Source organism: Dendrobates tinctorius, unplaced genomic scaffold (assembly GCF_039654945.1).
Source record: "Dendrobates tinctorius isolate UK_male_01 unplaced genomic scaffold, ASM3965494v1 ptg000003l, whole genome shotgun sequence".
Lineage (NCBI taxonomy): Eukaryota > Metazoa > Chordata > Amphibia > Anura > Dendrobatidae > Dendrobates > Dendrobates tinctorius.
Window position 1 is genome coordinate 48,291,435 of NW_027361671.1, and position 23,929 is coordinate 48,315,363.

Genomic DNA, 23,929 nt, shown 5'->3' on the forward strand with positions numbered 1-23,929 from the left:
AGAGTAGGAGTGCTTTGTAAAGAAAAACTAACAGGTCTGTGAGAGCCAAAATTCTTACTGGCTGGTTGGTTGGTTATCAAATACTTATTTCAAGCAATAAAATGCAAATTAATTATGTAAATATCATGCAGTGTGATTTTATGGATTTTTTTTAGATTCTGTCTCTCACAGTTGAAGTGTACCTATGATAAAAATTACAGACCGTCCCATTCTTTGTAGGTGGAAAAACTTGCAAAGTCAGTAGTGTATCAAATACTGATTTTCCCCATGCTATTTATGGAAGAACAAAAATAATAAAAAAATTACACATATTTGGTACTGATGTGTCCTGAACAACCTGATATATAAAACTATAACACTATTTGAGCAAATTTTTTTAGTAAACAATGTAATTTTTCATTTTCACGTCCCAATGTTATAACATTCTGTGAAGTTCAAGATGTTCACCACATATGTACATGAATTCCTTGAGGGGTTGAATTTCCAAAATGGGTTCACTTGTGCCAAGTTTCTGCTGGTTTCGCACATTAGGGGCTCTTCAAATGCAACAAGTTGCCCATAATCTATTTCAGCCAAAATTGCACTTCAAAATTCCAATAGTGCTCCTTCCCTATAGAGCCCTGCCATGTTCACAAACAGAAGTTTCTGCTAACATATGAGCCATCATCGTACTCAGGAGAAATTTCACAACAAATAGTTTGGATCAATTTCTCCTATTACCATCGTGAAAATGAAAAATTTGGGGCTAAAGCAACATTTTTGTGGAAAGGAATTTTTCATTTTTTACTTCCACTTTTAATCCATGTGAAGGACCTGGGTTCTTATATGTAGTTATGCATACCTTGATGGGTGCAATTTTCATAATAAGCTCACTTTTAGGCATTTTTTTTAACATCTGGGCCTCTAATAGTCACTTCAAATGTGAAGTGGTCCCTAGTAAAATAGGTTTTGTACATTTTGTTAGAAAAATTAAATTTCTGCTAAACTTTAAACCTTCTGCATTTCTATCCTCAAAAAAATATGTCTCAAACATTATGCTCTCGTAAAGTCAATGTGTGGAAAATGTTAATTATTTTTAGTGGTATGACTATTTGCTTTAACGGAATAAAAATTCAGAGTTTGAAAATTGAGAATTTGTAAAAATTTTTATCAAATTTCTAGTTATATTTTCAGAACTAAGCACAAATTTAACATTATCATAAAGTGCAATCAATATGTCACGAAAAAACAATCTTAGAATCACTAGGAACCGTTGAAAAATATTCAGAATTGAGAGTCCTCAGTGGTTGATACCTTTTAATGGCTAACTGAAAAGATGGTAACACATTGCAAGCTTTCGAGACTACTCAGGTCTCTTCATCAGGCATTGAAGATACCTGAGTAGTCTGGAAAGCTTGCAATGTGTTACCATCTTTTCAGTTAGCCATTAAAAGGTATCAACCACTGAGGACTCTCAATTCTGAATATTGTTCTATATACTGGCTAACACGGTACAAAGATATACATCTTTCCTGTAGGAACCGATGAAGCATTTCAGCATTTTTATCACATAAAGTGACACTTTAGGTTTGAAAATTTTGGCCTGGTCAGGTCAGGAAGGTAAAAACAAGCCTTGGGTTAAAAATCTTTCCTAGTATCGTTCTTAGCTTAAATGCAGTGATTTTTTTTTTTTTTTATATATATACATACCGTATATCTTAAATGAGTTCTACAATGACCCCATTTCTACTGCTGCATTCTACATGTGACTTTTCACAAATTTTTCATTAAACCTTCATGGATTTTTTTTTTTTATGTTCATATTTTCAATGAGTTTTTTTCGTATTGAGAGGAAGCAGAATTTTTCACAAAGTAATATTACTTACTATTACTTATTATTAATTCCTTACGTATTTAAACAGTAAAGTGTTTTAAAGTAGAAGCTTCCTTTATGGCAACACAATGGAATAGGATTTCTTATTACACTAATCAGATAAAAATATTTCAAATAATTATAGTTTTTCACTTTTTTTTCTGCAGCTCCAGAAATTCTCAGGGGTTGTGCCTATGGACCTGAAGTGGACATGTGGTCAGTGGGTATCATCACCTATATACTGTAAGTACTTATAACTAAAATGATCCCATAAAAGGGTTCTCCGGTAAAAACAAGTTTTCAGCTTTGCAAGCGATAGGTGACAACTTATTGATTAGTTGGGGTCCAACCACTGTGCCCTGCACCGATCAGCAGAATTTAGCAATTTTATTGACTACCTCTTAGTTATTTCTCTATGGGGCTGCTGAATTCTGCACTTGGCTCTTTCTGTCAGCCCGACAGAATGAATAAAGCAACGGTCGAACATCTGCACTGCAAGTCCTTTCTAGCGGGAATAAAAGTTGTCCATTCTGCCGATTGGTGCATGCTCCAGTTATTGGACCTCCACCTATCAATAAGTTATTACTTATCCCACTAGTTTTCATGGATAACCCAATTAATGCCTACCAGTACCAGTACCAGTACGAAAAAGTGTATTTATCTAATAAGGCTGCATTCAACCAAAGGAGGCTTTAAAGGGTGGAATGAGTTCACATACCTTTTTTTCTACTGTAAAGAAAGGGCAACCACAAAACAATTTACATTTTTTCCATGGTTCCCTAGGTCCAGTGTGCACCTATACAATGGGTACAGTATATGTTGTAGCCTTCCATCTGAGGCTTATGGTGGGATTGTGTATGGGACAGAAGGCTGAACTGCTGTTTGCGTGGAGTGAAAGATGTGCTACTGCTGTTTAGCTCACAGGGCATTAATGTGTCTAAAAAATTTCCATCAAAAACATTTGTTGTGTAAGAAGGATTAGGTAAGTGCAGATTTTCAGCCTACGGATGTTTACAAGAATGTTTTCTTTCATTGACAAGGTTTGAAAGTTAATGGAAATATGAAAGTTACTTAAACCGAGCCTGTCAGCAGGATTTTCCTAAGTGAATTAGACAAATGACTATATCGGCACTGAGATACTGATTAAAATGATACCTGTGGTGAAGAAATCCGTCTTGTGGATTTTGTATAATCAGGTTTTGAAGTTGTCTTATAGTCATAGCTTCATGCATCGGGGTGGGACTGTGGGTAGTGTCTTCGACTCTGCCACGGAACCCTGTGCTGCTTCTGCTGTCTATATCATCTTCCTGGTTTAATTTCACGCCGGCACCATCCTAGCTGAGGGCGGCGCTTGTGCACATTGATCTCCTGACAGTCTTCAGGAAAATGGCGCCAGTGGCATCACATGCGCAAATTGACCACTGGCGGCTTTCTCGTTTTTGAGCCTAAATCTAAGTAAGTGCTTGAAACGCCACTGGCGCCATTTTCTTGTAGACTGCCAGGAAGTCAGTGTGCACAAGTGCCGCCCTTGGCTAGGACAGCGCCGGTGCAAAGTTTAAACAAAAGAGGACTATAAAGACACCAGGAGCAGCGGAGTGGCTGTGGCAGAGTTGAAGACCCTTCAAATCGTCCTACTCAGATGCACAAAGCTATGATTATAAGAAAACTTCAAACCTTGATTCCACAAAATCCACAAAACAGATTTCTTCACCACAGGTATCATTTTAATCAGCATTACAGTGTCAGTATTGGAACTTTAATATGTATACTTTACTTAGCAAAATGCTGCTGACAGGTTTTCTTTAAAGCCATAGAGTGGTCGTCTTTTGTCAAATCCTATTGAATTTTCCACCTTTTTTAGATCCTGTTTGGAAAATGTTTTATTTTGTTGTTATTAGTAGTAGTAGTAGTAGTAGTAGTAGTGGTAGTAGTAGTAGTAGTATTGAATAGAGAACAGTCTGTGTGCTGGGGAGCCTAAGAAGCAGCTTCTACTGATAATGCCCAACTACAAAAAGACTGTAGTCAGAATCTACTACATGACTGCAGAAATTTGAACACTAGTAATAACTGTACCTACCAGAGAAACATGGCTAAGAACATTGTAATGTTTGTCTGAGGTCATCTGCTCAAAAAGACAACCTTAGACAGACTTTGCACTAGCAGATCCCAAAGGAACCTTTTACTTTTGACCTCTTCTCCATACAGGGATTTAGACTAGCAGCAGGGCCTCCTGGGTTACGTCCACAGAGTAGCTGCTGGCAAGAGAAGTGAGTCTGAGGCAAGAGTGGTCAGAGTAGCCAGATTAGGCCTCTTTCACACATCAGGTTTTCTGCTTCAGGCGCGATCCGGCGTTTTTGACTAAAACCGGATCCGTCGAAATGCAATGCCGGATCCGGTTTCCCCCCCATTGACTTGCATTAGAGCCGGATCGAGCCGGATGGCCATGCGTTTCATCCGATTTTCGCCGGATCCGGCAATGTGACGCGATCCGGCGTCTGGAAAAACGGTGACTGTAACGTTTTTTGTATCCGTCGAAAAAGCCGGACACGCCGGATCCGGCGTGTCCGGCTTTTTCATACAATGAAAGCCTATGAGCGCCGCAATGCGCCGGATCCGGCGACAGCCGGATCCGGTTTTTTTGGTCTGAGCATGCTCAGTAGCTCTGCCCACAGGACATATATAAAAGCAAGACAATGGGACCCTCAGCCACACCCAACATGCCACCCAAGCCAAGAACCAGGAGCAGGAGAAGGCAGCAGACATCTGCAGCAGCAGCACCATCAGCACCACCCCAAATGGAGCAGCATGCTGAACAACGGGAGGGGAGTCCAGCAGCAGATGAGAGACGGTAATTATCAAATCCCCCATTCCTCCAAACTAGGGCTATGGAATATCAAGATATTCATTGGCCCTTTGTTTCTCTTTATTCAACAGCCGCCCAATAGATGCAGCAGCAGCAGCAGCAATGGCAGCAGCAGAAACACCACCCACAGCCATGGAGTCTGGCCATGAGGAAGACAGCACATCTTCTGGGAGCCCTCCCTCGCATCGTCAGCGTTTGACGGTAATTTTTTATTTCCAAAATCCATCATCTCTGTAATATATGTGTATTCATTGCCTTTTATTTCAAAACAGGAATCACAAGATGAAGAGGAGCTCCCAGAAGAAGAAGGAAGGGGATGACAGACACTTGGAGTGGGCTCACAATTGGTAAGTTTTTTGCATCAAACGCAGAAACACAACATCACACTACACACAACACATAGAAAACAATGTTCTGCAGACCACACACAGCAAACAAATGCCTACATCCAAAGACATAACATTTTTTGTTTTCTTCTCTAGTCTTCCCAATCTGGTGCTCGGCCAAGAGGTCCTCGCAGTGCCTCCCAGGGTCGTCGGCGACAGCAACGCGGCGGTCACCAGCGTGTAAGTATAAATATTTTTGCTTTGTTTTTTTTTGCACTTTTTATTTCATTTCTTTTGTGGAGGCTAATTATGTTATTTTTGTCTTTTTCTTTAACAGCCTTCACAGCGTGCTCCCGACTCTGACGGTGAGGATGGAGGGATTGATGTCGACCGCCTCATCGATCTCGTCAGAGAAAGGGAGCCGCTCTGGAATATGGCTGACCGACGCCACGCTGACCTGATCGTTACCCGACGACTCTGGGAGGAAATCTGTTAGCTCCTTGTGGACCGCTGGGAGGACCTCGAAGCTCGGGCCCAGATTAAAGAGCGTAAGTATATACAGTACCGGTTGCTTGATTTAAACCAGTGTTTCCCGAACTCCAGTCCTCGTGGTCCCCACGGATCATGTGTTCAGGATTTCTATTTACTTTGGAAATCCTGAAAACATGACCCCTGGGGACCATGAGGACTGGAGTTTGGGAAACACTGATGTTGTATACTAACCACTTTGTCCTTTCTCGTTTCAGGGGAGAGAATTGTGAAGCGGTGGCGGTCTGTGAGGGATCGTTTCAAGAAGGAGTTCAATAAAGAGATGCGGGCCCTGAGTGGATCTGGAGGACGCAGGAGCAAGTACAAGTACGCACGAGCCCTGTCGTTCCTCCGGGAGACAATGCTCACCAGAAGGTAAATATTACACACCACATGTGACAAAAAAATGTTTAGATGTAACTTTTTTTTTTCAGCCAGGGCCATACCATGTCACTATTTTAATTGTTTTTTTTTTCTCTTTATTCCACAGCACGGTGAGCAGCACTCGGGAGCTTGCACGATTGGACCCTTCTGAGGCGATCCCTGAGGAGACCGTCACCGAGGGAGACTTCGACCGCCCCGGTACATCTGCACCTTCCCAGCCTTCCCACACATTCGACCCATCTGTCCCATCCACCAGCACAGGAGCATCGTGGCCGCCTACATTACATGAAGCTGCTGGTGAGGAGATCGCTTTCCCTTTACCCCACCCTTCTGCCCCTGCCACCTCTAGTACACTTTCCATCCTCCCCCTCCTATTACATCTACACCCCCTCCAGCCACTTTCCATCCTCCCCCTCCTATTACATCTACACCCCCTCCAGCCACTTTCCATCCTCCCCCTCCTATTACATACCATCCACCTCCCCAGCACCATCCACCTCCCCAGCACCATCCACCTCCCCAGCACCATCAACCTCCACAGCACCAGCAACCTCCCCAGTACCAGCAACCTCCCCAGTACCAGCAACCTCCCCAGTAGCAGCAACCTCCCCAGTACCAGCAACCTCCCCAGTACCAGCAACCTCCCCAGTACCTGCAAACTCCCCAGTACCAGCATCCTCCCCAGTACCAGACATCTCCCCACTTCCAGCAACCTGCCCCGTACCAGACATCTCCCCACTTCCAGCAACCTGCCCCGTACCAGACATCTCCCCACTTCCAGCAACCTGCCCCGTACCAGACATCTCCCCACTTCCAGCAACCTGCCCCGTACCAAACTCCTTCCCCATACAACTTGCCATCAACATCATCTGCTCCTATAGTCCCTGCCCAACCCTCCACTCCACCACCCACCACCTCTTCTGCTTCCCACATGTCCACCCATTCTGTAGTTTTTTCCACACCTTCACCTCTAACTGTTCCTTCCCCACCACGATCCCAGTCCTCTCTCCACACTCCCAGTGTCGAAGTGTCCCGCAGCCCCTACAGCAGTATTTCCACCACACACTACACAGATTTATAATGTGTGTATTTAAATAAAAATGACCAGTTTTATGGTTTCAGTTTTATAGTTTCAAAGCTTTATTAAACAAGTTTATTACAATTTTAAAAAAGTTTACTAAAAAAAACATTTTTCAATAAAAGTTAAATTATTTTACACTGGTTGTCTGTCATTTCTTTCTGCGGCGAAAAAGGTTAAATACAGGGTATTTAAAAGGTGAAATGGTATTCAAAACTAGGTATATAACTGTGGGTAAATTTTAGCTTTTTGCCACAGTTGTGTTCCTGGTTGTGTTTGAAGCAAAGTATTTCACCTAAAAAGTTGTGTTTATTGTTGGTGATTTCCTAACAATGTACACAACTTTTGTTAAAAGGTGAAATACTTTGCATAAAACACAACCAGGTACAAACCTGTGGCCTAAAGCTAAAAATAGAGACCATGACAAGATAGCCAACTTTGGTTGGCAAAGGTATATACTGTTGGTACAGAAGGTACACAAGTTTGGTTAGGGCACAAATCTTTCACACTCTGTCATCCTGCCAGTGTACTCTGCCTTGAGGTGACATAAAGTATAGTGCAAAATTGTCCCTCATTACTGAAACCGTCACAGAACTTCTAGTGGTAATGTCATGGTAATCTTGCAAGGTGGTTTCTTCAGAGGTGTCCTCAATGGAAATGGGTTCCTTGCAGATAACAAAATTGTGGAGTACCACGCACGCTTTGATCACCTCGTCCACAGTTTCTGTCTTGAGGTTGATCGCAGTCAATAGGACCCGCCATTTGGGTGTCATAGGTGGACCAGATGTTTGCGGCAGCGGTCTAGGTGGTGGGAACTGGAAGGTGTGTCCATACAGTTTACGCCCCATGGCAGACAGTTTGAAAACTTGAGAGTCATTGGAGCGGCCATAGGCCCCAATATCAACCGCAATAAATTTGTATTCCGCGTCAGCGATGGCCATGAGGACAATTGAAAAATATTTCTTGTAATTGAAATATTCCGATCCCGATCCAGCTGGCTTTACAATGCGGATATGTTTCCCGTCCACAGCGCCCAAGCAGTTGGGAAACTGACATATCTGTTGAAACTTGTCAGCAATTTCAATCCACCTCTCTGTTGTGGGCTCTGGTAAAAACTCTTCAGCTAAGGAGTCCCACAGTGCACGGCATGTGTACTTCACTATTCCAGATATGGTGGAAATCCCGAGTCTGTACTGGAAATGCAGTGACGAAAGGGATTCTCCAGTTGCAAGAAATCTGTGGGGAATTAAAAAACAATAAATTAGTTTTAAATCACAGCATTACATACCAAAACTGACCTATAACACTTGGAGATACAAACTACCACCAACAAGATTGCAGTGAAAGTGTGCTCTGATGCGATCACATCCAATAAATGTGGCTTACCTTAAAGTCACCATCAGACGCTCTGTGGGTGAAACAGAGAAGCGGCAATAGGTGTCTGCTTTTCTTATGAGGTGTGCCATGCGCTCCACCAAGTAATCAAAATTCTCCATTTTCATCCTAACATATCCAAAAAATTTATCCGGGTTTCGTCGAAGGTCCATGCAGAGTGTAGAATAGACCCCACGCGTCATTCTCTTGGCTGTGATGGGGTGGATCCACAAACGTCGTCTACGATGCCTGATGCGCTGCTGTCTCGCTCTCTCCTTCTCCAGAACAATCACCCTCAAACGATTCGCCTCCGCTATAAAATCCGCCAAATTCTTCAAAATATTTCCAATGACAACATCCATCTTCGCCAATAACTTGCTCTTCTCTCCAACCTGCACTTTCTCCTCTACAACCTGTCAAAGAAGGGCTGTAGGAACATGCTATATATAGTTTTCCAGTAGCCAATCCCGTTCGGAAGGCCACAAGGGTCAATTTTAAAAACCGGATCCGGCGTAATCCGTCGAAAAACGGATAGAAAAACGGATGAACCGGATGAGACGGATCCGGTTTTGTCTGTCAAGAAAAAGACGGATCCAGCAGAAAACCGGATCCGTCACATCCGGTTTTACTAAACATTTGCCGGATCCGGCGTTCCGGCACGACGCCGGATCGCGCCTGACGCCGAAAACCTGAAGTGTGAAAGTAGCCTTAGTACCTAGAAGGACACAACCAATGGCAGAATCAGGTGACAGATTCAGAAGCAAAGTTTGGATCAGAAACCAAGAGGTCACTCAAAAAACAAGTCAGACAAGACTGGATCAAAATCAGGAAGGATTAGAAAGCAAGATAAAGTAGAGGTCACAAACCAGGTCAGGATTAGTCATAGAATACCAAAAGCACACCAACAGTATAGGAAACCAGATACAATAACTGGCAATTCTCTATAAACTGCTGGGAGCATAAATCGGGTGTGGTACTGCCGTACAGGTCACGGTTGATTAAGCTTGCTGAGCTGCAGCACACACACCCATTCTTCTTGTCTTTGTGGCACTGCAAGTCCCAGTAACACCAGTATTCCAAGCTGGCACCTTTCAAATGCCAATGTCAACTATTCCTTCACAGTGTGAATATGACAACATAGGCTGATGTCTCTGGCCCATGTAGAGATATAATAAATGCAATGTATTAATGCTTTTTCGATATTTTAGTGCCATGTGAACTTAGAGCGTGCTGCATGACTAGAATTTTCCATTTAGGATGCTAGGAAAGCTGGGTAGCGAACGCCTTTGTAGCATCCCTGCCGGTATCACTGCATGGCTTCCCATCCCCCATCTTACTCACCACTCCGGGTTCTGTCCTCTGTCGGCTCCTAGCTGTGAACCTCATGTCCTTGCTTGCTATAACCTTCCTGGCTGTATACTTAGGACGGTGGCACCGGCACTTCCTGAGTCTTGTAGAGACAGTGTGCACACTCCTAATATGTCCCCAGCCTATTGCTAAGAGATATTGGGTACTTAAGGCTTCTCCACCCATAGGGAGATGCCTGAGCAACAAACTCTGTCAGTCTGTACTTTGTTGCTGAGTTGCCAGGTTCTGTCCTGCTTTCAGCCTCTCTGGGGGCTGCATACCCAGACCCCTTTCTGTGCTCGTTGTGTCTTGTTTTCTGCCTCCCTGAGGGCTGCATACTCAGGCCTGAATCCTTTGTCCTGAACTCGTTCCCCTGTCCATCCTTGTCTGTCCTAAGTCTGTTTCTTGTACCTGTTCATGTCCTTGTCTGTTTCCTTCCCTACTCAGCTGTGTGTAGCCTTGTGTCTACTCCTTCTGCTCTGCTCCCCGTTCCGCAACCTGCGGCTTTGCTCTGCTCTCTGCTCCACAACCTGCGGCTCTGCTCCCCGCTCTGCAACCTGCAGCTCTATTCTGCTCTCTGCTCCACAACCTGCAGCTTCATTCTGCTATCCGTTCCGCAACCTGCAATTCAGCTCTGCTTCCGTTCCGCACCTTGAGCTTCTGCTCTGCTTTCGTTCCACGTCCTGTGGGTCTTTGTCCTTCCAGTCTGAACTGGTTCCTACCTGTTCTCTTATTCTATTCGTACCTGCCAGTGTTCCTGCCCTACCCGTTATGGTTCCGATTCCTCCAGTCTGAGCCGTGCCCTCCTGCCTGAGTGCCAGCCGTGCCCGCCTGCCTGCCAGAGTGCCAGCCGTGCCCACCTGCCTGCCAGAGTGACAGCCATGCCCACCTGCCTGCCAGAGTGACAGCCGTGCCCGCCTGCCTGCCAGAGTGCCAGCTGCACCTGTCTTGCCCGTCTGTACTTGCCTGCACCTGTCACTAGTGTTATGTCCCCAATGGGATCAGCTGCTACAGCCAGACACCGCCCTGGAGAGGTACCTGGCAGCTACCTGCCACACATGCCTGACCTCACCATTAGAGGCTCCAGTGAATACCAAGGTAGCTTTTTAGTCACGCCCCTCCAGAGTAGTCTGGTTTGTGGCACAGTGGGGCCACAATCTGCGCTTGCCCCATCCAGTCAGGGAGCGAGCACTACAACCTTTTTAGCTGCAATATTGGTTGTTGCCAATCTCTCTCATATAACTTTATTATCTATATATATAAAGCCGAGTGTATGTATGTGTGTGTGTTTGTATCAATCCACGCCAACTCCACATCGCCCCGCCCACTTTGCATAGCCACACTCCACACGCAAAGCCCAGTCCACATGGCCCATGTTGTTAGCGCACACAGGCGGAGACACAGTCACCTCGAAAGCCACCCTGCAAAACTCACCGGCTGTGATGTCCCAGCTGCTGCAAGCTACAATCAGGGCCACCGCCTTCAGAGTATCAGTGGACGGCAGGCACAGGCCACATCTAGCTCTGTCATGTCTAGAATGGAGTTGCTTCTGTGAGGCATTACTCTGCTGACTTTTAGACTTCAGTGGATGGGGTGAAGGTGGCATTTATATTTTAAACCATAGCCCAACACTGACAGCCATGATTCATCCCTGAGCTGTAATGTGGAGTGTCCATAATAGAGTGTTAATATCAGACTGGCACTGTATCGGGGAGACGAGAAGGGAAGATTGAAGTGTATTAGAAATGACAAGTGAAGATAAGCGATAATTTACATGACCCGGCTTCATGCTTCACTCGTGATCTCTTTTTAAATAGAAGCAGTCAGGTTATAAAGGAAGCTGCTCTCCTATGATAATTCTGCCAGGCTGGAAGAGAACAGACAGAGACCAAATTATCATCTCTTTATTTCCGGAGGAGCACTTTTCACAGATTCCTTAAGACTTTGCATGTGTCACATATCACCTCTGATGCTCGCTCTTCACACACTGCACACGTGTGTCTCTCTGACAGTGAGACTGTTAAGGCTGTGCATAAAAAGCAGAATAATGCTCGACTTTCTACCACTTGTCAGTTCAGCCCGTACCCATATACATTTACAGAACATGTGTTCATTAGCATTAGAAGGCCATATTAACAGATTGTCCTCTCATGTTCCTCCTTAGCAAAATCACCATTTAGCATAGAAATGGATGGCACGGTGGCTCAGTGGTTAGCACGGTGGCTCAGTGGTTAGCACGGTGGCTAAGTAGATAGCACGGTGGCTCAGTGGTTAGCATGGTGGCTCAGTGGTTAGCACTGTTGCTTTGCAGCAATGGGATTCTGGGTTTAAATCCCACCAAAGACAACATCTTCAAGAAATTTCTATGTTCTCCCTGTATATATTATGCTTTGCTTATATAGCGCCATTAATTTCACAGCACTTTACAGACATCAGCATCGCTGTCCCCATTGGGGGTCACAATCTAGACTCCCTATCAGTATTTCTTTGGAATTTGGAAGAAAACCAGAGGACCCGAAGGAAACCCATGCAAACACTGGGAGATCATAAAAACTCTTTGTAGATATTGTCCTTAGTGGGATTTGAATCCATAAACCCACCAAAACAACGGGGCTAACCACTGAGCCACCACATAGTGATGGGGAATTTAGATTGTGATCCCCAATGGGGACAGTGATGATGATTCTGTGGAATTAATGACTATATGAGTGAGTAAAATAACTTAATCCGAATTCCCTATTGCATTTCATGCATGCATCCCTTCAATTATATGTGAACAAGTGTGAGGCTGAACACTGGGGAACAAATCACTACAAGGTACGCAGCACTGATCTCAGCTCACTTCAAGGACCCATGGCTCTGGCTGATACTCTTCAAATGTTTTGTACATGCCCTTGCTAAAAATCTCTGAATATTTGCACAGTTCTGTCTGTCCGTCAGAGAAACCCTGAACAAATCCCTGGGAACACCCACATTTTATGGAAACCTGTAAGATGTTGATATAAACAGAGATTAAGGCAAGTTCATTCTAAAAATTCAGATATCCATAACTCAGCAGTGTTAGTGATAGTGATAGCCTTCCCTGCAATCCTTATAATTGGTTAAATAGGAAGAGTAAGCCTGAATAAATGTGATTTTAGAACAGATATCAAACACACATTAGCTAGATACTTGATAATGTTCTCACTAATTATTTAAAGGAACTTACCAATAAAAAAGATCCCCTGTGTTATGCCAAGTGTGGGGTCTGAATGCGGCAATGCATGGCTGTTATTGGTAATGCACCACACACCTCATCTCATGCACTGGGTATCAGTTTTTTAAAGAGGACCCGTCAGTTCTCCTGAGCCCTGACCTATCTGTTCTAGTAAATGTTTGTGTCCCCTATAAATAATAATTCTGAAGTATCTTTTCTTATGACTGTGCATTGTGTCATCCCTCTATTATTCCTACTAGACATTTACAAAAAAAAAATGATGACTATGATGACATTGTCAGTTGGGGTCTGACATCGTTCAATCACTGCTGATACTGCCAGACAATGTAAGGACCTTCCTCGTTGCCAACAGGTATAGTAATACCCAGAGGGATGGCATAAAAAAAAATGAGTTCTAAAAAATTTTTTTTTGACAGAATTGTACAGTGATGGGAAGACAAATATTTACTGAAACTGATCGATCCAGACTTTATCAATGTTTGGTATCTAGAGGCGATCAAACTGATTCATGTTGGCCTGATCTTCTCCAGCGCATCTACTTCTTCACCAGACTGCTTCCATCGTTACTTCCCATAATCAAAAAATGATCTGTGAAATCTTATAATAAACACACCGCACACTGATGTTGGGTTAGCAAATTATTATTTAATAATAATAGCTTTCTTAGTAAATATTACCAAACGTTTCATACCACCTTCAGGACCCTGTTTTGTACCAACAACCTCTCCATTCCCCATTCCTCGTCACTATATAGGGCAGTGAACATGTGAGTCTCTCAGGGCCAAAACCCTTTGAACAGCCATACAATACCATAACAGGGGGAGGATTGCTGATGATCCACATTCAAAGGGTAAGAGGGAGGAAAGAACCGTACCCCACTATTCTTTATAACCCCTTTATGATCCTCCTTCGTCTGCTTGACCCAGTCACAACCTCTGCAGGCTCACATGTTGTGCAGGTCATTTATTGATACATTTCTCCCCATTAACTCTTTGCAGTCCTTGGCCCCTGCGCTATCAGCTATGGTGCCCACTAGGCATGCCTGGGCTTGCATCCTGGGCACCTCTTGTGCTTGCTTGTCCTTTTGATATTAAAGATGCCAGGCTGAGGATGCCAGACACAGAACTGAGGACCAGACTGAATGCTGGACAAAGGCAGCACAAATTGAATTGCTCATCTTTATTGAGCACTGATTAAAGGGAATCTGTCATCCCCCCCACCTGGGACGTATATGACCTATTAATATGGGCATACAGGTAATAGAAATGTTACACCAGTCCTACCTGTATGCCTGAATCCCTGAATGCAGAGCCCATAGAAGGGAGTATGAGGTATGTATTTGTGGGAGATTGCAGGGCGCAGGTGTTGGATTCTGGGCCATAACTGACACTGATGGGAGGTGGTAAGTATTACAATGAGGACAGGAGGCAGGGATTTCTTCCAGCACTGCACGCCCCGAAGCCTGAAAGAAATCATTATCATAATGAAAGAATAAAACATTTCTCAACAACAAAATCGTTAATATGAAGCATACAGGTAGGACTCGTGTCCATATTAATACGTCAAATACGTTCGGGGGTTACAGATTCCCTTTAATGTGAAGAATTAGGCTCAACAGTATATTTTATTAGTTTAATATATGAAATTCAATACAGCTCAATGGTATAAAAAAGTGATGGGAGTTAAAAGGTTATTCTTAAGATGTCTCTTCAGCAGCTTAAAACTCTGAAGTCCTTTTCCTTTCCTGGTTCTGGTGAATTATAGGGATAACAGGGGATTTGAGCAAGACCAGGGCTCCCTTGGGATAGTGAGAGGTTTGATGCTGGGAGGGGAGGAAAATACTGATAAGAGTATTGTATAATACCCTGTCAAGAGATGAGACAGAGGAATTGATTAGCTAACTGCTGTATAGAAACCAATGAGCTTGAGAGAGGTGGCTGGTATGTTAGGAGTTAACTCCTCTCCTGGAATGTAACTACTGTGCACTGTCTCCTTGGAGACCAGCTGTACACTAGATAAGATAAAATCTCTCGTTTCAGGAAAATGACAGCAGATAGCAAAAGCAAGTCACTTGCAAATTTGCATATTTTCATGCTACCCAATTAAAGCAATGTAATAACTTGAGAACACCCCTTTAAGCAGACTGCTGATTTTACAAGATCCATAAATAATATTTAATATTGATGTTAGATGTCAAAATTGTTAGCCTCATATAAATAACTTGCGCTAATGATTTGTGCCCTGGTTAAAAAAGGAGTGCATCATAAACAAAAAATCGAGAAAAAAAAAAAACATATAAGGGGATAAATTACCTTGACTAGTGCTTGGATTGGCAAAAAAGGAAAAAAGGAAAATCTTCAGAAAACCGATGAATGCAAAGGTCCTTTCCAAAAATAATGTACAGTACAGCGGTGGATGTAGTCACTGGAGCTGAAGGGGACTATCTCCTAGCATACCGTCGTCCCGGCCGGTGACTGGCGTGCAGCTGGAGATGTAAAGCGGCAGACTGTAGAGGTAACAGTCGCCGCGTGCAAAAACAGGCCTGCAAGGTCTAAAAACGCTGAAGGACCTTGCGTGACGTCACAGTCACGTGGTAAGACACGTGACAGGCAAGAAGCGCTCTGATGCGCTGAAGGGGCCAAAATGCTATTGCAAATCCTACGCGTTACGGAATTCTCGGATTCCTTCTTCAGGGATAGCCCCGGGAGTGGAAGTAACCCTTATATAGCCTCCAGATACAAAACATCCTATCATACATTAAAAGCAAACAGCTCAATTTAGCTGTTTAGACAATTTGGAATCAAAGTGTTTAATTCAACTATCCATTTACTTTCTACCCTGGACATTTGATGGATAAACTTTCCTTTCCTAAAACTTCTTTTAACTATTTGGATTCCAGTCACCTTAGTGCCCCTTAAAGAACCCCCATGGTGTATACGGTAATGATTAGAAAGGGGATGGCCTGTAAATTTCTTACATATATTGCGTAAATGTTCCCCAATCCTGACATTTAGCGGACGTATCGTCCGTCCTATATATAATTTATCGCATGGACACGTGATACAATATATCACCCCCTTCGTGTCACAAGTAATAAAATCACGGATTTGAATCTCCGTAGACTTATTCACAATTGAAAGTTGTTTCTTACTGCCTAGTTTTCTACAAGGTGCACATTTTTTGCAAGGAAAAAAACCATTTAATCGCTGTTGTGGATGGGAATTATATCCTGATATAGGTCTCGATATTGAAGGGGCTACTAAGTTCCCCAAATTATTCGCCCTTCTAAAGACAAACCTCAGGCGAACTGGCAGAACTTCCCCTATAACCTTATCATTTTTCAAAATTCTCCAGTGCCTATTCACAATTTTTTTGAGAATTTGACTATTGGAATTATACTGGGTTATGATAGGAATCTCATCCATAATAGAATTTTCCTTGTTTTTTATTTTGTGTCTGAGAAGTTGCTCCCTTGGTATGTTCCCAATACATTCCCTGGTGGCTCGCAAGGATTGAGTATCATAGCCTTTTTGGCAAAATTTCTTAATAAGGGTATCGGCTTCAGTGATGTAGTCCTGTGCCCTAGAACAATTCCTATGAGCCCGTATAAATTGGCTCTTTGGAATGTTCAAAAGCCAGCTAGGAAGATGACAACTTTCTAATGAAATGTAGTTGTTCGAGTCGGTGGGTTTATGAAATAATTGTGTCTGGATAGTGTTATCCTCGATAAAAATTCTCAAATCCAAAAAGTTGATCCCCGCAAAACTAGTGGTTGCAGTGAATTTTAAAAAATAACAATTTTTATTCAATACCTTAATAAAATCAATTAAAAGAGTGGGCCCACCAGACCAAATAAAAACAATATCGTCTATGAAGCGATGCCAGAGCACCAGGTTCGCGAGCAGCCTGCCCTCCGGGAAGATGGTTTCGTGTTCCCACATACCAACATATAGATTTGCATAACTGGGCGCGAACCTGGTACCCATTGCAGTCGCCCACTCCTGGGAGTAGTAGTTCGCTCCATAGCGAAAATAGTTGTGCGTGAGTATAAAATCAATACAATCAACAATAAAAGTGATTTGATCACTAGGTAAAATTTTGGCTCCTGACATAAAAAATTCAGCTGATTTGCAGTCCCTTCCATGTTCAATGACCGTATAAAGGGAAGTTATGTTTAAAGTCCCCAGAATGAAATGATCTTTCCATTCTATAGTTTTTAGAACCTGTAGAACATGGGTAGTGTCCTTCAGATAGGCTGGAAGAGTAGGGACTAGTTTCTGTAAATGATAATCCACAAATTTGTAAAGGTTCGCTGTCAAGCCGCCAATTGCCGATATTATTGGTCGGCCCGGTGGATTAGTTAAACTCTTATGAACCTTTGGGATATAATAAAAATATGGTATCCTAGGATGAGTAGTATTAATGAAGTCAAATTCCTCTTTTCTTATATACCCTTTATCAAGACCTCGTTTGATGAGGATCTGCATTTCTGCAAGGTACCTCTCTGATGGATCACTGTCCAATAATTTATAAGTGCGTAAATCAGACAGTATCTTTAGGGACTCTATCATAATCAGAAGTGTTCAAAATCACTATACTGCCACCTTTGTCAGCTGGTCTTATTGTGATTTCAAGATTCACCTGGAGACGTCTTATAGCTGAACGTTCTTTACCAGATAAATTATACCTGAATTTTCTGCACCTTTTGTCAGATATATTCCTGATGTCTTGTATCACATTATTTTGAAATGCCTCAAAGGCTTTCGAGTATTCTTGAATCGGGTTGAAATTGGATTTCTTTTTTAAACCTGTATGTTGATAAGGGTCTATGGCCACAGGCAGGCTCGTAACATGACTTGAGGTTATTCTTTTTTTCATATAGAATTTCTTGATGGCTAGTCTCCTCATAAAGGTTTTAATGCCTACAAAGGCCTGAAATTTGTTAAAACCAACACTAGGTGCAAATTTGAGGCCTTTACTTAGTAAACCTTTCTCATTGTCATTTAAATTATAGTCACTCAGATTAAAAAAATTTTGTTCTGAGTGACTTATTTGGTCCTTTGATAATTGTTGCTTGTTCTTTTTTTTGGTAAATTGCCCGCCCCTACATCCCCTCTGCTGTGTTTTCTTTGGCCTACCTGAAAAAACGGCAGATGGCTTTGATTTGTTTTAGGTTAAGTTTTTTTCGTGAGAGAAATGCCTTTATTTGAGACTAGGGGCTGTTGAGTTGAATTATTGTCAGAAGTGGAAGGATAATTAGCTACACTGACAAGCGGAGAAAATCTGTTTTGTGTGGAAATATCGGGTACTGGTGTTGATGCAGTTATCGCCATCTCACGGGGTTGGGCATTCTCTACATTAGGGTCCCCGCCCTGGGTATGTGTTGTCTCATGTCTATTGTTAACATTTGTATCATCCATACCTGAGGTTAAATGAATCGAAAATCTTTCAGTGGAAGTTAGAAGGGAGGAATTTTCCTGTCCATGCACTTCATCAAGGGTCACCAATGGGTTAAATTGTCTAGAGTACAAATGGCTTTCCTCAGTGTGAGAGTTAGTACTACAAAGAAATGGGTGATGAGAGCGTGTTGAATGGTGTTGATTACTTGAAAAAAATCTCTCCCAATTTTCTTTTTTTTCCTTTCTATGATTTCCTTTTCTTTTACATGAATCCTTCTCCGCATATTGGCAGAAAGGTCCATTATTTCGGGATATTTTTCATATAGTTTTATAACTTCAAATAAGTTAGAGATATCATCCCTAATTTTAATTAAACCATCCTTCCTTTTCTTAATAATAAAGGATACTGCTTTTTTGGAAAAGTCGTGGAACATAGTGTTCCATTCAGCTAGAGTGTCTCCATCCCCAATATCACCCGAAAGTGATTTATACACAACAAGTCCTTTAGGAATAATGTCCCTGGAGATGTATCTTTTCAATGTAGCAATCTCCCATAGGTCACGCATTTATTTTATAAGAAGTTGTTCTAGTGACTTTAAAGAACTAATACCTTGGTTAATATCTTCCTTACTAGAGGAGACTGGTGAATCTTCATGTGGGGAGCAAAAAATTTTTTGAATATTATATAATCTTTCTTTTCTGTCAGACCATAGACCAGCCATAATATGGTCCTTGAGGGCAATATAGGTCAGAGGATACAAATTTAAATAGAAACGCAGCTGCCACTTAGTGAGTGGTGAACAATTACAATGAATAAAAAAATATATACGGTATAACCAATGGCGCTTGGTGTAAAACAAAAGAGCACAGAGCAGCGAGTAATAGGACCACCCACCACTCAAATTGTCCCAAGAAATATACAATATGTTAGCCTCATATAAATAACTTGCGCTAATGATTTGTGCCCATTGTAATTGTTCACCACTACCATTACGCAATATATGTAAGAAATTTACAGGCCATCCCCTTTCTACTCATTACCGTATACACCATGGGGGTTCTTTAAGGGACACTAAGGTGACTGGAATCCAAATAGTTAAAAGAAGTTTTAGGAAAGGAAATTTTATCCATCAAATGTCCAGGGTAGAAAATAAATGGATATTTGAATTAAACACTTTGATTCCAAATGGTCTAAACAGCAAGATTGAGCTGTTTGCTTTTAATGTATGATAGGATATTTTGTCTCTGGAGGCTATATAAGGGTTGCTTCGACTCCCGGGGGCTATCCTTGAAGAAGGAATCCGAGAATTCCGTAACGCGCAGGATTTGCAATAGCATTTTGGCCCCTTCAGCGCATCAGAGCGCTTCTTGCCTGTCACGTGTCTTACCACGTGACTGTGACGTCACGCAAGGTCCTTCAGCGGTTTTAGACCTTGCAGGCCTGTTTTTGCACGCGGCGAATGTTACCTCTACAGTCTGCTGCTTTACATCTCCAGCTGCACACCAGTCACCGGCCGGGACGGCGGTATGCTAGGAGATAGTCCCCTTCAGCTCCAGTCACTACATCCACCGCTGTACTGTACATTATTTTTGGAGAGGACCTTTGCATTCATCGGTTTTCTGAGGATTTTCCTTTTTTCCTTTTTTGCCAATCCAAGCACTAGTCAAGGTAATTTATCCCCTTATATGTTTTTTTTTTCTCGATTTTTTGTTTATGATGCACTCCTTTTTTAACCAGGGCACAAATCATTAGCGCAAGTTATTTATATGAGGCTAACATATTGTATATTTCTTGGGACAATTTGAGTGGTGGGTGGTCCTATTACTTGCTGCTCTGTGCTCTTTTGTTTTACGCCAAGCGCCATTGGTTATATATATTTTTTTATTCATTGTAGATGTCAAAATTGTTTTTTTTCTTTCATATTTTATCATGTTTCTCAATAATCACAGAATATTATGCCACATAATAAGGGCGACACTAATCACAGTATAAATGCGCTGGTACGTGAATGTAACTGAACAGCTTTGGCAAATCTCTAATAGCAGGAGAATAGCCTCACATATATGTCCAAGAATAATACAACATGTCATCTATCAAAGGGGATGGATGAAGAACAGACATCAACAGAACACGTAGAGCACTGAACATGGAATTGAAGGCGGGTTAGAAAGTCTGTTACACACTGTAGCCATCTTTCTAACTTCTGACATAGTTAGGCTACTCTAAAGTAGAAGGAGTTTATGGGGAAGCCAGCCATGCTACCAGATGGGACTAATGGTTGCAAGTTATCTGGAAAGGGTTGGCGTATAGAACAAAATATTGGCGTGTACACAAGTACCAGATAAACTACAGTATAGCGCAGGAATGATAAATGATCTCACTGATCTCTCCTCTTCTAGACTCTGCGGCTTTGAACCATTTTACGATGAGCGTGGAGACCAGTACATGTTCAAGAGAATCCTCAACTGTGACTATGACTTTGTCTCCCCCTGGTGGGATGATGTGTCACTGAATGCCAAGGACCTGGTGAGTAACACATGTAATTATAATAATCTTTATTTTTTATATAGCGCTAACATATTCTGCAGCACTTTACAGACATTATCATCACTGTCCCCGATGGGGCTCACTATCTAAATTCCCTATCAGTATGTCTTTGGAATGTGGGAGGAAACCAGAGAACTCGGAGGAAACCCACGCAAACACGGGGAGAACATACAAACTCCTTGCAGATGTTGTGCCACTTTTCCTATTTTTTTTTAATTACAGTAGCATATTAATTGGGGTTTAGATATATTTATAAGCTGTGACATTTTTAAAATGCCGGTTATGAATGGAGGCCTCAAATTTATGCCAAAATCACCACACCTTCTCATTTCTGCAACACAATGGTCACAAAACATAAAAAGTCACTGCTATACACTGGTGGGATTCACTGACAAAGCGCAATGAAGACAAATGTGTTCCCTTTAACCTGTTCCTGTTGTGGTTAATTTTTCCTTTTTACGCTTTTATTTTTCTTTAAAAGATCCATAACTTTTTTTTTATTTTTGATCAACAAAAAAACTTGTATTACCATATAATGTACTGAAATTTGGGGAAAAAAAATTCCAAGTGATGTGAAATCTCGAAAAATATGCATTTTCGACATCTTTTTTGTTTTGTTTTTACAGCATTCACTGTGTGGTAGGAATAATCTAATGACTTGGCAGCATAATAAGATTAGTACGATTACAACAATATAAAACTTACCGTATATTCTGTTTATTTACGATTTTTAGTGTTTTAAAAACAGTCTGAGTTTTGTAAAAAAAAAAAAAAAAATGGCATGCGTTACCATTTCAATTCTTGGACATCCATAACTTTTTTATTTTTCTATTGATGATTCTATTTGAAGGCTTGTATTCTGGGTGGGAAGCTGTATTTTTAATAGTATCATTTTGGAGTATATTTCGATCACCTTTTTATTGTTTTTTCTTTTTGGTTGCAACTTTGGAGTTTTGATTTTTTATTTCATTACAGTTTTTTATTAATTGGATTAAATAATTTTATATTTCCATAGTTCAAACTTTTATGAACACAGCAATCCTGATAATGCTTATTGTTTTTTCCTTATATTTAAGGAGCTAATTAAAATTTTTATCTTTTTTTATTTGTACATATTTTAAAAAAATCATTTTTTTTTTCATTTATTATCTATTCAGTCTTAATAAGTGACTTGGACCTCCAGTTTTTTCACCTCTTGTCGTCATATATTCTGCAATACTTAAGTATATAGGACAAATTACAGTCCCCTATGAAGTCCAGTCGTTGGACTGCCATTGCAATCCATTGGTATCCTGCTTGTCGTATAGACTCTAGTGGGCATCTGAACAGACGTTTAGGCAAGATTGTGCCACGTAAAGCCATCTGTCCGAGCATGATCATTGTTGTTAGAGGCAGATGCCAGCTGTATAACACAGCCCGTACTTGCCGAACTCCATACACCTGCACCCCCTACATGACATAGCAGACCATATAGACTAAAGGGGTTAATATTAGTTTTGTGCAAGTAAGGCTAGTTTCACACTAGCGTTTATGAGCGCAGCGACGTCCTGCGCACGGCCGCCGCTAAGCCCCGCCCCTGCCGCGCCTCCGCCGGTAGCTGCGCCCTGCGTCCCCTATCTTTATCACAGGGGGCGCAGGCCATGCGTAGTATGCGTTTGGCGGCGCATGCGTCCTTTTGACGGTGCGCCGACCCGCGTCAAACGCAACCTGCTGCAGTTCGGTTGCGTCGGCGCACCGTCAAAAAGGCGCATGTGCCGCCAAACGCATACTGCGCACGGCCTGCACCCCCTGTGATAAAGATCGGGGACGCAGGGCGCATGCAGCGTCATGCGCCTGTGGGTGGAGCTACCGGCGGAGGCGCAGCAGGGGGCGGGGCTTAGCGGCGGGCGTGTGCAGGCTGTCGCTGCGCTCATAAACGCTAGTGTGAAACTAGCCTAATGTCTAGGGTACCATAAATTCACTTTGCTTCTGATTGCTAGCCCTGATATTCAGGACCTTGGAGAGCGGTGGAGTATCTTTTTATTATTTAGTTCACAATTTTCCCTAACTTTAATTAATTTCACTCATTGGCTTCCCTTTTACCAGGCTACTATTTTTTTTTTTTACTTACCATTTGTAATGTCCTTTATAATGTAGTAGAATGTTTTAAGATATTTACTCATATTTCCAATATGTATCCATTGTAGGTGAAAAAGTTAATTGTGTTTGATCCGAAGAAACGCTTGACTACTCACCAAGCTCTTCAACACCCCTGGGTCACAGGCAAAGCTGCAAACTTTGCTCATATGGACAACGCTCAAAAGAAATTGCAAGAGTTTAATGCAAGACGCAAGCTCAAGGTAGCGTATATGGCATATACCTTGCAGGAGGACTTATATTTCTTATCTCTTGTGTTTATTGGTGCATGTCCAGGGTGACTTGGACACCTTAAAATGGAAAATGTAATGTTAGTGGTTACCTTTAGTTTAAAATAGTTGTACAAAGTTTCTGTATATCATCTTCATTACTTTATCCATATTCATCTTATATGTAGTTGGCATCCTTCTTCAAGTTTCCGACTTTTCTCTTGTGTGTTCCTCCCTGTAATACATGCTGGATGTGAGATCTGTGTGTCCAGGATTCTGTTGCCTCCAATAACTCATTTATTTTAGCACAGCTTCATTACTGGGGAGATTTTCTCTTTTACAGCCAATAAAGGAGACAGATCTGCTGCCAGATATTGATGCTGGATAGTGTATGATTTTTTTCCCTTTATTCCCCACATATGTCATGGGTGATCTGCTTTCTCTTTGCTCTATTAGCTTTCCTACCTATCTACAGCTGTATTCGCTGCCCTCCATAACAACTTGAATACTTTCCTCTGTCTTTCTAATTTACTATGTATAATCCACCCTCCCCAACTGAGAGGAGGCAGGTGAAGAGCTGAGAATCCTGAGACCCATCGGAACCATAAGCAGAGACCTGATTGATACAGTTGTGGCCAAAAGTATTGACACCCCTGCAATTCTGTCAG

General features: G+C 42.1%; 1 protein-coding gene across 2 annotated transcripts in view; it reads left to right on the plus strand.

Moving 5' to 3' along the window:
• CAMK4 (calcium/calmodulin dependent protein kinase IV) overlaps nucleotides 1–23,929 on the plus strand; it is a 367,942-nt gene that overhangs the window by 339,433 nt on the left and 4,580 nt on the right. For both annotated transcript variants that reach the window (XM_073549968.1, XM_073550046.1), the window contains 3 exons: nucleotides 2,020–2,095; nucleotides 20,769–20,895; nucleotides 23,103–23,255. In XM_073549968.1, the coding sequence (XP_073406069.1) occupies nucleotides 2,020–2,095; nucleotides 20,769–20,895; nucleotides 23,103–23,255 (356 nt within the window). The remainder of the gene's footprint in view (nucleotides 1–2,019; nucleotides 2,096–20,768; nucleotides 20,896–23,102; nucleotides 23,256–23,929) is intronic.